The sequence below is a fragment of the Arachis ipaensis genome, chromosome B3, assembly GCF_059453495.1.
Source record: "Arachis ipaensis isolate K30076 ecotype BB chromosome B3, ASM5945349v1, whole genome shotgun sequence".
In the NCBI taxonomy this organism is placed as follows: domain Eukaryota; kingdom Viridiplantae; phylum Streptophyta; class Magnoliopsida; order Fabales; family Fabaceae; genus Arachis; species Arachis ipaensis.
Genome location: NC_142438.1, coordinates 17,086,985 through 17,102,489, shown reverse-complemented (window position 1 = coordinate 17,102,489; position 15,505 = coordinate 17,086,985). Strand labels below are relative to the sequence as shown.

Here is a 15,505-nt window from a genome sequence, read left to right as displayed (position 1 = left end):
TTTGACAACTCACTTTTCGCGGGAAAGTTCGCCGTTAGAGACGAGGACAATGCCATCGTCACCTCTACTACATGGAACTCTCTTTGGCAACCGAAGAGTTTGGTTATGTAAATTTTTCATATTTAAAAAACTGACTTTACGACAGGATTATATTGAAACTAAGTGAAATTTTTTTTAGATTTAAATATGACACTTTAAACTTTAAACTTTAGAGTCTAAAACAGGATTAAGCCTAAACGTATAGACCAATTTGATACTTAATCCAAAAATATATATTAAGAGTATCATACAAAGTAGATGTAATATTTTTTTCATATGAAAAAAAATTGAATTAAATATCTTCGTTAATTAATACTTGAGAAGCTATCTAAATGAAAAAAGAATTAATACTTGAGAAGCTATCTAAAATTGTATTGCATAGTCAGTACTGATAAGTACAGTCAAATTAAATTTATACGTTACATTATTATTAGTTTTTTTTTTTTTTTTTTTTTGCGCATTTGGTTAAAGAGTTAGAAAAAATACATTTCAAAAGTAGAACTACAACCAAAGCAAAAGTTTTTTTTTTTTTTAGTTATGTATGTTTGGATATAGTAATATAAGTTCTTTATTTATTTATTTGTTTGGGATAAAGTTTTAAATTTGGAAGTAATAAAGTAAAGATAATTTCTTTTAACGTGAAATTATTCAATATATGGAGAATGATATAATTTTTTCAAATGTAGCTACTGATCTCCAAATTCTTCTTCTCTTAAAAATTTTTCAAGTTCTTTTATATTTGTTGTCTTGATTATATATAATTCCATAAAATTATAATATCTGTGCCTCTCATATAAACCTTAATATACAATAATGTCTATACTCTATACATACAACATGCATGAGTTCAAATAAAATTCCCCTTATTGTGTTGTGTCTCCATCTTAAATTCCCTTAATTTGTTTCTCTGTGCATTGTTTTGATTCCAAAATTAAGATTTGATTGCTTTTTCCTTTTTCTTTTTATCACAATTAATGGATCTGTATGCTTGAACGTTGAACCTTCAATAATTCAGAATCACATCATAACCAATGTGAAGATAATGTTCTGGTTACTTCTAAGAGAATGCTTTACAAAACATTAGAAATAATATGGCATCTTTTAATTTGCATGAATCTGCAGTTGACAATGAATGGCTGAGAGAATATATATTTGACTGTGATAATCACTATTAATTTTGCACTTGGTGAAGTGAAGGCTAATTATCCACTATCTTATGAAGAATAAATAAAAATAAGAAGTGACTTTAAAGAGAAAAAGAAAAAGAATATTATAAGAAATTGCTACCCCACAAAAATAAAGTCAAAACTGATTAAAGATAATCACAATATGCCACTAACTTAGCAGCTCCATTTTGTGTAGGACTTTTAGACTTATCACCAACTTGCAAAAGATATCACATCCCTTTTGTCATGATCATGATTCTAGTTTAATGGAGTATTCCATATGTATCTATTCTCTTTTATATATTTACAACTTTCATCATGATGGTTTATCTTTCAATTCTTACCAATTTTGATAACTAGAGTTCCTAAGTGCGGTTGCTTCTGATGTTCCTGCTTTTTAACAATAAAACTATGTTTGTATTTCACCTATTTTTTTATTCAGATAATATATTACATTTTTTTTTCCAAGAAAGTGGAAATATTCATGAGCTCTGGAAGGACAGAGAAAATTACATTTGTAACATATTATACAGAATGCATAACATCCTACCCAATTAAAATTCTTGTTGAACCAAACCAACCATGTTTCACACCTACAATTATACTTGCTACCCTGTACCCTCCTAATGATTTTATCAAATATCAACTGAATTCCTATCTGGCAGCACATCAAATCTAATTTAGCTACAATAGTGTGACGAACACAGCTTTAATTACATGTTGAATGAAGGTCTTGGTTTTGGTGGCATATAATAAGAATTTCCACAGTCAATTGGGGTCTGCATAAGTGGATTCCATCTGTCAAATATTATACGGCCTCCTCTGCCAATTCTTCCATGGAATTTATATGCTCTTGTTGGCACCCCATTATTATCTCTTAAAGTATCTGATGGTGGCACAATGCCTGCCATATGCAACTTGTCTGGAAGTAAAGGTTTTGTGAACAACAAAACTGGCTCAAGAGGATCCTGCATATACCCATGAAATAACTCTCAAACATTGAACCATGCAGTTCATTGAGCTATGCCTATGAAGGTAATAAAAATAGAGTCCAACAGCTATTTTTCACAGAAAATAATTTCCTTGACTGCTAAAAAGTACTTCTATTGCAGGGGATAGCACAGCGCTCAAGCATTTCGTGTTAGGCAAGGTCCAAGAGAGGGCCACATCCAAAGGGTTAAAAAAATTACTTCTATTGTAATGAACTTTTAAAAATAACTGGATTATAACTCTTCCAGGGTAACTTCTTCAACTTTTTCAGCTATCTAGAGCATTCAAGTCTCAATCAAATTTTCCAAAATCTAAAGAAAATCACCCTTTTTTTCCCAATGGGTAAAAGGATTATGCTAATTGCTAAAAACAAGAGGAGAGAAGTACAAAACAGAAACCTAAGAATACAACAGTCTAACTCTAGATACCAATATACCACACAAAAAAGAAAAGCACCTTAACTTCAATGCTTTGTTAATGTAAGAGTTTTACACTATTATTATCAATCACATACTACTTCTATAATGTGGCAGCGCATAATTAGATATTTGTTTAGAAACTTTTATACAATGATGTACACCAAATTAAATTCATAAAAAAGTGTGAAATTTTCATGGATAATCTCAGACAAAAGATAAATACCAAAACAAGGAAGAAGAGGACACTGCAGAAAACAGGGCAAAGAAACCAGTATATTACCAACTTTTGAGGCCAGCCTTGTGGAACATGTTGCCTCCTAAACTCTTGCTTTGAAAAAGCTGCAGGAAGCATGGCTGGGTTGGCATCATATGAAGGATGAATCTGTACTACTGAAGGCCTTGAATGAGGATGACTAGTCATCATATTGTCTGACTCGAAGAACTCCTCCTCACTTGAAACAAACTTCGATGAGTAGGGAGTGAGTCTCGAGAGTGCTAAGCTGTCTTCCAAAAATTTGGTTTCATGCTGAGATAGGGAATCACTCATCAGTTCATAAGTTTCCTGAAACTACAGGAATTGGTGCAGCAATACATTGAGATTAAATGCAAGAGTTTTAAAACTAGAACTTTATACAGCCTCCAAATTCCATTTAGTGTTGCCCCATAAACAGAATGGGAAAGGAAATGACACAGTTTTGCTTTGGCCTCACAATGAATGGCAACCACCATACTACACCATCTTCTAGTAAGGACAGATGTAAGAAAGCACGTGGGAAGAATAATGCAAGTACCTTATACTTCATTTGTATCCTCTGCAGCATAACTTCATTATCCATTACTTCTCTCTTTTTCTCCTCCCTCTGGTGATGATCATATACCAACAAAACATGTATGATGGCTAAAGGATATACATATTTTAGAATAGGCAAACTGTCAGAAACTAGAACATCATACCTTGATCACAGCCTGCACCAAGCTCTTAGCTTGTTCAAGGTTCCGTCTAACCTGTTTAGGAAGAAAGCATTAACGTAAGTTTTTCATGTAATATATACTGCAAAAGAATACATGTATATATTTCAATCTGAAAGGTAAAAACAAAACAACTTTCGAACAGCTACAACTTCTGGTAAACCGCAACAACTCTGAACATTTTTAGAAGCTAAATGATCATACGAACCATATAATTTAATCCATAGCTTCCACAAGTTATGATGAGAATCAAAATGATAAAACATAAACATGTATGACTGTTGAAAAATTGCTAGATAAAAAACACATAAATGCAACATAGTGCCTTCAACAGAGAAAACACTTCAAGCTCATCTAACTGACTTCCAGATGCCTAAGAACCATAAGTTCATAACCAGCAAAAGGAGCTAACCTGGCGAAGCTTCTCAAATGACTGGACATTGTTTTCTCTTCGTTGCATCTGAATAGAAAATAAGCACCAAAGTTCAACCAAAAATATATGCCAATTTACAAAATGCCTTTGACGAAACAGCATTTAACCAAAATTGTATAAATGAAAGCTAAATTTTCAACATACCCTTCTTGTGTGAAACCTGTGGGCTTTTTCCCTAGGACGAAAGACATTATATGGGTTGGTGTCATTAGAAGGTGGAGGGGGCTGCACAGAAATGCAGTCAATCTTGTCAAACTTCCACAACATGCTTGTCTAGTAACTTTACGCCAACAAGTAAATGGAGCTAGAACAGAGAAATATTTTAAAGTCAATACATCCAGGAAAAAAGCTTATGAGAAGGGAGCGTAAGCCCCTATTTGCAAGGGAGAAAAAATAGACATTGTATTTAAAGAACTTGAAAACTTGAAAACTTGTTATTGGGAAATTGTTTACATGTTTCAAACAAGGGATAACACATTAAATTCACACATAAAAATGTTGATGACATGGCTAGTTATAGGGAGGGAAAAAGGCTGAAAAAAAAATGCATTCTAAAACAAATTAGCCAAGAGATTGCCTGCTGAATAAAGTAGCACAATTGAGAAATCACAAATCCAACAAATTTATCATAAGTTTAGTTCGAAATGCATCTATATTAAAACAGATCAGCAATAGAATAAATTGATTGTGACGTGCTGAAAACCAACCTGCAAACGTCGCAAAATTGGCTTTTGCCACCTTTCTCGCTGCATCCAAAAGAATACAGCAAATAAGAAAAGAAAGATAACAAGACATCAATATTTCGTAATTCTGACTAACAATTGGAAGGAACCACTGTGTATGGTTGATAGTATAGTTAGAGTAAACACCAACAAGAATGAAAGAGACCCTATATAACAGTCTCCAACTCCTTAATGAAACTATAACAAGCATAATCCCATATATTAGTCAAGTTGCCTTGATATACCCCCTCCTTCCATCAGTGCTCCACATGCAGTCATGTGAAAGTTAATAAACACCACACCGTGGATGATAAAATATCCAGAATCCTCGATGAAGAGAATTATTGGAAGTCATCCAGAAAATAAAGTTGACATATAAGAGGAGACATTTCACTCATTATTGATGGTCTACGGATATTAGCATACCTTCTCTTTCCAGTAATCATATACTGATTCAATAACTGTATATTTTGACTGAGCTTGTAGGGCCTAAAACGTTCGAAAAGAATTCTCAATGAGCCACAAATCTAAATTGTAAAAAAGAAATATCTTTTTCATACTATAATTATAAGAAATACATTTAAGAAAAATTAAGATGCATTGTCAACCATTCCAATCAAAGATAACGTAAATAAGGAAATCCTTATAAACAAGTAAACAACAAACATTAATTGAACAGGAAAAATCAATAAAATGTTTAATTTTTTAAACAATAAAAATGTATGATCACTTCTGTTAGTTTGATATTTCTACGGGAAAGGCAAATCTATTAACGAGAAGAGAGATAAAATGTACAATAAAAGGGACAGAAACATAAAACCGTTGTTAGCATAGATTGTAATAATAACAGTAATAATAGACAATGGAATCGTGATATAATTTTACCTCAATAGCACCATCAAGCCGTAGTAGCACCGGAATTGGTGAACCAAGAGTAGGTGTTATAACTCCAGCCCTTTCACGAGCCTTATGATCCAATACCTCCAGCTTGAAAAGAAGAGCCTCAAACCTATTTACCAGGCATTAAATGAAGAGCAGAACTTGCACCCAGAAAAAAAAAAGGAGCACTAAAGAAAAAGAGGAAACATCATATATTATTTACACCTAATACTAATATTACAAGATTTGTGAAAAGATTAGTCACAAGTATGTGCGTTCCAAGAAACATATATTGTCACAGGAGTGATAGTTAAGCGATTTGATCAAACCATGATCAATAGTGTCAACTTGATTTCAAGCAACCAGGACTAACTGCTGACAAGGTAAAATAAATAGAAAGAATACAATGATAAAACCTATTAAAAGGATTAACCCTCTACCAACCAAAAAATTGACAAATTAATTGACACCAATCAATCCAGAACACAGTCTAAAAGTTTACATTTCAGGCATCAGAATCTTCTTTTCCTTGTTAAACTCAAAAAGCCAGTCCTCATCTTCATTGTCCAAGTCATACTCAACAAACTCTCCAATCTCAGCCCGAGCTGCAAAAGGACAAGGAATTCCAGTACAACAGTGGAGTTTTCAAATTCTGAAATACTTTGGCAGAAAATTCTATCTAGTGGTACTGGCCAAACCTCCTCTTGCCCGCAAGTAAGAATTTGGTTGAGCAAAAGTGCAAGAATAGTCCCTTTCATATGTATCCACAACAACAAACTGAGGAGTAGGGATTTCAGAGGCCACTCTCCTGCTGGGAACAGGATGTACCTAAGAGAAAATCAATAGAGGTTACTGATATATCCGATCTCGCCAGCTTTGCAACTTGACCAAACATTATCATCAAATTTTAACTAAGTACATTCATATTAGAAGGTTGCTAATATGACACTATTCTATTGTTCCATAACAAGCACATATTAGCTTGTTGCTTTATTGATTTTCCTTTCAAAAGGGGAGCAGAGTAATCTATGAGATTAATTGTTGAATATTTGAAATTCCAGCTATCTACACAATAGTTGTTACTAATTTCATTCATGCTATTGATATAATCAAACACAGTAATGGATTAAACAGGTAAATGTAATACAATAACATACCACTATAAATCAAGAAAGAACCCCCCCCCCCTCTTTCCAGCACACACACACACCCCCTCCTTCTCTTTCTTTTTGTTCAAGGTAAAGTGCCCATACCTCATGCTCAACCTCAGTAGCAATTCGCAGCAACTGCGAGTTACGAGTAGAAGTAGGTGCCTCGTCATCTTCGAAGTCCTTAACAGACTTAACAATGGGGAGCTTCTTGTGGATGTCAAGTGGCCGGGGCCTGAAAGACAACCTAGTCATTTTTCTGATTATTAATTATTCCTCCAATCCTATACAGTGTTTCATGCCAACACCTTCATATATGTATCCCTGTGTTATACAAAAGAAAAGTAATATAAGTCTAAATCCCAGTGGCAACTAAAAGACCATAGCATGCCACATACAAACACAATTAAATGATTTATCCTCTGTCAGCAAAAAACAATCACACAATACACATAAGCATTGCATTCATGGCCTTAAATTAATAATGCAAGTGTCAAACACCAAACATCATTCTAAAAAAATAATAAATAAAATAAAATTGCACTGCCTCGTCAAAATCAGCACTTGCATATTCAAACAATAATTCAAAACAACAAGGAATAGATAAAAATTGACTTTTAAAAAAAAAAAAAAAACATAAAATTGGGGCAGGAAAAAGCAACGACAAATACTGAGAAGAAGAAAACACCAAAGGTTCGATTTGACTCACCGGAAGAAATAGATTGGCGGGAACTTTATCCGATTCCGTCAATCTCAGATGTTTTATCAGTCAGTGTTTTTCGGTAAACCCTAATTTGATCCCCTATCAGAAGAACATCTGCACAAAAAGCTCCATTTTTGTTTTTCATTTTCTTCAGCTTTTTTTTTTTTTTGGGTTCCTGTACAGTTTTTTATTTTTTATTTTTTAAATAAAATAATCATCATTCGATTGGACTCATCATACGATTATGGGCCTCTAATTCCTCAACTTACTTTTTTTTTTGGGCTCACATTTATTTTGTGTGGATCAATCAGCTCTATTACAATTAAAAAAAGAATTTAACAATATCTCCGCCTTGTGCATATAGGAATCCATTTGTTAGCGATAACCCCTTAAATAGAGCTCAAATCCTTAGTCTTTGGCCTGCCAGGCTGAGGGATACCGTAAAAAAAAAAAATTAAAAATATCTCAATAATCATATTACGTAAATATCAAATATCAATCATTCGTATAAAATACATATTGAAATATAAAATACGCATAAAAATAAATAAATTACACATACATTTATACATAAATATATAATAACTAATTAAATGACCAATTTTTTATGTGCACATAACATTTTGTTTCACAAATTTTGTTTATCAAATGTTAGTAATATTTTAGCTCTTTTTATAATTATAGTTATAGTTATATTTTATCTTTTTACATGATAATGAATTTGAATTGTACTCTGTAATCAGAAATAATCCTATAACTATCTTGTGTTAAATAAATAAGGAAAATGTTATTTGTACACTACCTTTCAGCCACCAATTCAGCCATTCTCACCTCTTGCGCTTTCTTCTCTTCTCACAGAAAGGGTTTCATTGCATACACCTGGATTCTCTTCTTTTCTTTTCTCTTCTCTTCGATTGCGCCAACCTCATTCCTTACTTCTCTTCGATTGTGCCAACCTCACTTCTCACTTTCTTCTCTTCTCCACGGTTCCCTTTGCTTTGCTTAGGGTTCTTGTTATCTTAGGGTTTTGATTATAAGTTTTGATTCAATGGAATCCACAAGCTCGAATGATGAGGTTTGTGTTTAATTTACTTCATATGTTAATTTTTTATTCTTGATTTGATTTTAATTTTTTGATTATATCTTAGGATTTTTGGTTCTTGTTATCTTAGGCTTATGCTTCTGATATGTGGTTTCATTATGTCATTTAGATCCTTTTACATCATGTACGTTGTGTGATTATATCCTGAAATGTTATAAATTTGTGTAATGAAAAAAAGTTTAGTTCCTGGATTGTAGTCAAATTGGTAGTTTGCATGTTTGAAATTTCTGCATTTGCTTATATTTGAATATTGAGTTTGATTACGATGTTTTCCGAGTTTGATTATATTCAGGATTAGTGCTATATTTGACTACTGAGTTTGATTATACTCAGGTTCAGTGCTTGACAACTAATTTGTCTTGTTCATTCATAGAAAATTGAGAGCGTTTTTATACCTGATTTGATTTTAAATTTTTTATTATCTATATTTTAGGTTGTTCCAAGCATAGGAATGACATTCTCCTCTGTATGTTCTAGAACTGGTTATCGAAGATAAAAAATTGATCCACTAAAGAAGACAAATCCAATTTTCGAGAAAAATTGTAAAGTTAGGATTATTGTGAAAAGGGATAAGAAGATGGAATATGTATTAACCTTTGTGAATATCCAATACAACCATGCTATTAGTCCTAGCATGGCAAAGACCCTGAGAAAGCATAGGGAACTAAGCTTGCATGCCAAATGGATAGCTGAGATCAATGATCAAGCTAGTGTTACAATGAGAAATATATATCAGAGTTTAGCAACTGCTACTGGTGGCTATGATAAATTAACTTTTACTGAAAAAGATCTTTGGAATCATGTAGCAAAAAGTATCAGAGTCATACAAGAGGAGGGGGATGCGCAATCATTAATGCGGTATTTTCATAGGATGCAATAACAAAACTACAACTTCTTTTACAAAGTTAAATTGGATGAGCAACATCACATAGAACATGCTTTTTGGGCTGATGCTAGAAGTCGTGCTGCTTATGAGCACTTTGGGGACGTTGTGAGCTTTGATCTGATGTACCTAACAAATAGGTACGACACCACAATTATACATTTTAAGTTAATTATATATACTTTGGTTTTTGCATGTGTTTGATGGATAGGGATAGGTAGAATAGAATGAATTTGCTGCTGCTGTGCATGATATACTGAGTTTGATTATGTACTCTTGTTTTTACATATGTTTGATGTATATGGATAGGTAGAATAGAATGAATTTGTTAATGCTGCTCTGCATGATATACTAAGTTTGATTATGTTCTCTTATTTTTATTATAGGTATGATATGCCTTTTGCCTCATTTGTTGGGGTTAACCACCATGGCCAATCATTGCTACTTGGTTGCGCTCTTCTTTCATGCGAAGGAGAGAGTTCCTTTGTTTGGTTATTTGATTGTTGGATACGATGTATGGGTGGCAAGCCGCCTATTGGCATATTGACGGATCAATGCAAAGCTATGCAGAATGCCATTGAAAAATCGTTGTTAATGACACAACATCAATGGTGTATTTGGTATATCATGAAGAAAATTTCAGAAAAAATAGGAGCATGCAAGCAATTTAACGAGATTAGTGCTGATATGACACATATTGTGTGGGATTCTGGGTCTAAGGAAGCATTTGAGAGCTCCTGGATTGATTTTATTAACAGATTCAGTTTGCATGACAATAATTGGTTAGCAAGTATTTTATCAGTTTGATTATCTTATATATACTGTTTGATTATTTATCATTTATTAATCAATATGCCTTACCTTATAAGTTTGATTATGTCCATTTTATGGTTTCAGGTTTGTATGAAGAACGTGACAGGTGGGTCCCTATTTTTCTTAGTAACAGTTTTTGGGCAGGCATGCGTAGCACTCAAAGAAATGAAAGCATGCATGCATTTATAAAGGGCTACCTAACCTCAAAGAGCAACTTACAATAATTTGTAACACAATATGACAACTGTCTTGCAAATAAAGCTCAACAAGAATATGAATTGGATGCTGCCAGTTTCAATATCATTATCCCTTGTGCTACTGCCTCTGCTATTGAAAAACAGTTTCGGTTGTGCTAAACATGCACACCACTTTCAGCCACTATTTTCAGCCACCGTATTTATATACGTATACAATACAAAATACAAAATTCAAAAATTAAAAATAAAAACCTCATTCTCAACCTTACTCTCACGTGCTGAAGCAACGTTCTTCTTTCTCCTTCCCTTACTCTCACTCTCACTCTCCGACGCGACTCCTTCCTCATCCTCATTCTCAACGGTGATTCTCCTTTTCCCTCTCTCCGACGACATGATTCTCCTTCCCTCTCTCTCTGGTGGCACGATTCTCCTTTGCTCTCTTTCAGACGTGGTTGCGATTCTCCTTTCTCTGTCTCGGGCGTGGTGCTCTTTGTCTCAAGCACGAATTTTATCGACTGCATTTTTCTTGTTTGATTCTGCAAGGTAAATTTCTATTTCTTGTTTGATTCTGTATTTTCCTTGTTTTATTCTATCAGCTTCTTCGACGGCATTTTTCTTATTCATTTTCAGCTTCTATCAGCTTCTTCGACTGCATTTTCTATCTTAATTTTGAGTTTCTATAAATGAATTTGTGTTGTGCATAGTTTGTACTAAAAATATTTAAGTTAGGGTTTTGAATTGAAGTCTCAGTATGCTAGTTTTAACAATTGATTATTAGTAGACTATTAATTAATTATAACTGGATTTTTGTGATATGAGTTGGAGTATGTTTGATTATTATACTGAATGAGTTTGATTATGCTCAGTTTTTAAAAATTATATTATAGCATAGTTAGATGTTTTCCTGTCCAATACTCTTGTCAACATTTATGTCAGAATTGGCAATTTGTTTTGCGCACGAAAGCTGTTTGCTGAAATGCCCCAAAGGAAACACAGTTTCCTGGTCTTGTTTGATTTCAGTATATGCACAAAATGGCATGCCTGATGACGCTTGTATTTTATTCAAAGAGATGATTTCTGCTAGCCTCATGCCAAATCACTATGCCATTGGCAGTTTCCTTCGAGCTTGCCAAGACGGAGGTCCAACTAGGCTTAAACTTGGCATGGATATTCATGCCTTAATTTCTAAGTCTCCATTTTTTTCAGACTTAAACAAATGTGATATCTACAGCATGTTTGATTATAACTGGATTTTTGTGATATGATTTGGAGTCTATTTAATTATGCTCGGCTTTTAAAACATAATATTACAGCATATTTGATTATAGCATACTTGATATTTGATAATTGAGTTTTAACTTTTTTTACTTTTTAAATTTGATTGGATTTTGGTTGTTTAATTTGCTAGATTTGAAATATGCGAAAGAAGACTGCACCAAAACGAGTAGAAAGAGAACCAAAAAACAGGGACACCAAAGAAAATAAAAGAAAAAATGTATCCAAAGAAACTTTGAAGAAGATGGAGTGGAGAAAGGTATTTTGTCTTTATTTTTTTTATCTTTTATGCTAGATTTTTTTCCATCTGATAAGGTCTTTGCATGCTCTGATTTTATTATGCAGAATGCATTACTAAATATTAGTTTATACAACGAAACAAATGCCACTTTAGCTAACACATGCTGTATTTTAGTGTTTGATTATTATCTCTGAATTTCAGAAATAATACCCACTGAATGCAGTGTTGAGTTCAAATCTTTTATTTTGCCACTTTAGCTAACACATACTATAAGTGACGATTCCAAAGCATGATACATGGCCACTGTGTGGGTGCGGTAAAGAGAAGTGTGAGTTGCATTTGATCCAATTATTGGTCTTTTCCGGTGATTAACTTGCAACTTTCAAAGTTTGACCTATAATTCTGGGTTTCTAATAAAGTTGCTATCAATGTGTCCATGATCTATATCTAGCTTCATTGCACTAATTAAGTAAAAACATTATTCACAATAACCTCCAACACTAGTCTTACATAGGTCTGGTTGATTATTAACATTAGGTCACAAGCTAAGCGCTTATTAATAATTAATTATTAAAGTTTAGAAAATTAATTAATTAATCAATTAATAAAGAAGCACGCAGAATCTGCAGGTCCTTTTAGTTGGAAACCAGTTCATCATCAATTAGGTTGTCACAATTCAAGAAACAGCATTCCTTCTTATTATATATAGTCAACATGGTCTAAAAATTAAGTGTTAGAAATGGTAATTAATAAGAAAATGTGTTACTAATAGGAACTCTGATCTGATCCTTTTTTCCGCTGTCAATGCAGTAATGGTAATTAATAAGAAGGGAAAATGAGAGATTTAGTATTCTACTATTCTCATTCTATATAGCAACTACAAAGTTTGATTACAATGTTATTCATATAAATGTTACATTATTGCCTTACTGAAATGTTTATTATTTTAACTAATTGCAAGTTGGTAATTTGAATTGAAACTGAGCACGCTACTACTTTATATCTATGATTTGATTTGAATATGATTAGTATTTTCATTAATGTAGTGCTATGTTGACACGAGATGCGCACCAAACTTGTTAGCAACACTTTCTTCTGATTATTTGAATGATGCGCAACGCAACGAGGTCCGAGCAATGGGTTTTCGATCCCTCTTGGGTATTCCCAAGAGGAATTTAAACCATGATTTGATTTTGGTCCTTGCAAATGCCTATAATCCCTCTAAATTTCATATTCTCACTCCAATAGAAAAAGTAGATGCTACTTGGGATTTAGTTGCAGCTCTCTTGGGATTGCATGCATACGGTAATAATTAAAATTTCTTTAAGATCCTTTGGTTTTATTAATTAGGATTGACTGTATAAAATCAAACATGTTGTATAACATGTTTTAAGATCCTTCATTATGTTGCCATTAAATTTGATTTTTAATATCACTTAATTGGTATAGGAGTATAACTATATATTGAATCTGAATCTTGCATTACTGATGACTTGCTTGTTGAACTTTTTACATACTGAAGCCATTAATGTTAAAAATATCGTGCTATGCTGAGTTTGATTATCATGTTGACTACTGAGTTTGATTATACATATTTATCGAGTTTGATTATAATCATGTTTCTCTCATTATTTTCTTTAAAATAGGTGACCCATTCAAGGAGGTAACTAAAGAGCATGAGCCCATGCTTTTAGAGTTCAAGAAAAAAAAAAGTCCAAATTCTTTGAGACAAATATTGTTTAGAAAATTCTCTAAACCAAAAAAAAAAAATCATGTTAGAAAATTCAAGAGGCGGTCCCAGATTTAGGAGAGCTTTCTTATTGTATGCATTTATAACATTTTTGTTAATAAATACAACAATAACTCGGGATAAAATTTTTCCATTTATAATTGATGTTGATAATCCAATGAAGTACAATTGGATTAGATGCATTGTTGATGGCCTTGCTGATGGAGTTTACAACTTTAAAGAAGGAGTGGTGTCAAGTTTGAATGGGGGCATATATGTGCTTCAGGTATTTTTTATTTAAACTAATTTTTTCTTTGACTATTATATAAAGCATGTTTGATTATAATATAACTTTAATTAATTGAATTAAGATTTTATACTTCTGTAAACAAAAATATGGACCCTTTAATTTTGAGAAAGAATCACAACTGCCTTGGCTTCTCCATTGGACAAAGGAACTCATTTATGCCCAAATAGCATTAGAAAGAAAAAGTTCATCGGTACTTACATTGTCCGCTCTCTAAAATTTTATTTTCTATCCATAATGAATGAATTTTTACTAATTATGCATGTCTTATAGGGGCTGGTTGGGTCAAAGGAAGAGCAACCTGTGCCTAAACGGCCAGTTCGACCAAAGAAAAGCGTTGTGAAAGAGGCTACCGAAGTGGAAAAAGAGCAAAGGTGAAAAGAAAAAAGTGGTAGACAGGCCTAAGAAGGATAAAAAAGAATTGAGGCAAGAAGATTCTGCAAAATCAACCAAAGTGAAAAAATAACAAAGTGGAAAGAGAAAAGTGGTAGACAGTCCTAATAAGGACAAAAAGGAATTGAGGCAAGAAGAATCTACAAAATCAAAGAGAGAAAAGAAGCAAGAAGGAGGAGCAAACACAAGTTCCAATGAAAAGTAAGTTAGTTTGGCATTCCCACCATTCTCTGTTTTGACTTTTCAGCACTCATGTATACTACATTCACTTTCGTACATGATGTTAAAAATTAATAATTACTTGCTTCCTTTGATTATACATGTTTATATATTTACAAAGTTTGATTATACATATTTTTAAAGTTTGATTATACTCAGGTTTATTGCTATATTTGACTACTGAGTTTGATTATAAATGTTTACCGAGTTTGATTATATTCAGGTTAAGTGCTATATTTGACTGCTGAGTTTGATTATACATGTTTACTAAGTTTGATTATAATCTAAGTTTGATTATAAATGTTTACCGAGTTTGATTATATTCAGGTTCAGTGCTATATTTGACTGCTGACTTTGATTATATGTGTTTGCTGAGTTTGATTATGCTCAGGTTCAGTGCTATATTTGACTACTGTGTTTGATTATACATGTTTGCTGAGTTTGATTATAAATGACTAACGAGTTTGATTATCCTTCCCATAGTACAATCTAAATCTTCATGAAATGTAAATCGCAAATATGTTTCTAGTTTGATTACATCCTTGCTTTTCCGTGCATTATCCACAGCTGGAATGAAAAGAAAACACACTCACCATCAATGCCTACCTTCGACTTTGGAGTTGAATTTCCTCTAACACCTCCAGCACCTCCAACACCTCTAACAGCTATGACCTTGGATTCAATTGATGTTCCAACCCAACAAGTGTTGGGTTCAAAGATACCATGCCTAAATCAAACAACAGATGTGCCAATAGGGGTGTCAGAACCAATTGTTGAGAAATTAGTATTGGATGCTAATATGACTGAAAAATTATACGAGTGAGTGATGGACGAATGAAAAGATGAAGAGAAGATTGTGGCAACATTTAGTGGCCAGC

At 33.0% G+C, this 15,505-nt stretch overlaps 1 protein-coding gene across 3 annotated transcripts; it reads right to left on the bottom strand.

The window, feature by feature from the left end:
* Window positions 1-1,599: 1,599 nt before the first annotated feature.
* Window positions 1,600-7,637, bottom strand: LOC107632716 (uncharacterized). Of its 3 annotated transcripts, none has more exons than XM_088509790.1 (13): window positions 7,475-7,637; window positions 6,871-7,089; window positions 6,316-6,445; window positions 6,120-6,222; window positions 5,624-5,747; window positions 5,165-5,227; window positions 4,724-4,762; window positions 4,161-4,241; window positions 3,996-4,043; window positions 3,569-3,619; window positions 3,406-3,474; window positions 2,895-3,182; window positions 1,600-2,173 (listed from the first exon to the last, which is right to left on the bottom strand). In XM_088509790.1, the coding sequence occupies exons 2-13, from the start codon at window positions 7,018-7,020 to the stop codon at window positions 1,919-1,921; spliced, it is 1,401 nt and encodes a 466-aa protein (XP_088365916.1). In that variant the 5' UTR covers window positions 7,021-7,089; window positions 7,475-7,637; the 3' UTR covers window positions 1,600-1,918. The 3 variants fall into 3 exon arrangements, with proteins under 3 accessions (XP_088365916.1, XP_088365917.1, XP_088365918.1); XM_088509791.1 differs by having other exon boundaries at window positions 2,895-3,140; XM_088509792.1 differs by lacking the exon at window positions 5,165-5,227.
* Between the last annotated feature and the right edge of the window lie 7,868 nt (window positions 7,638-15,505).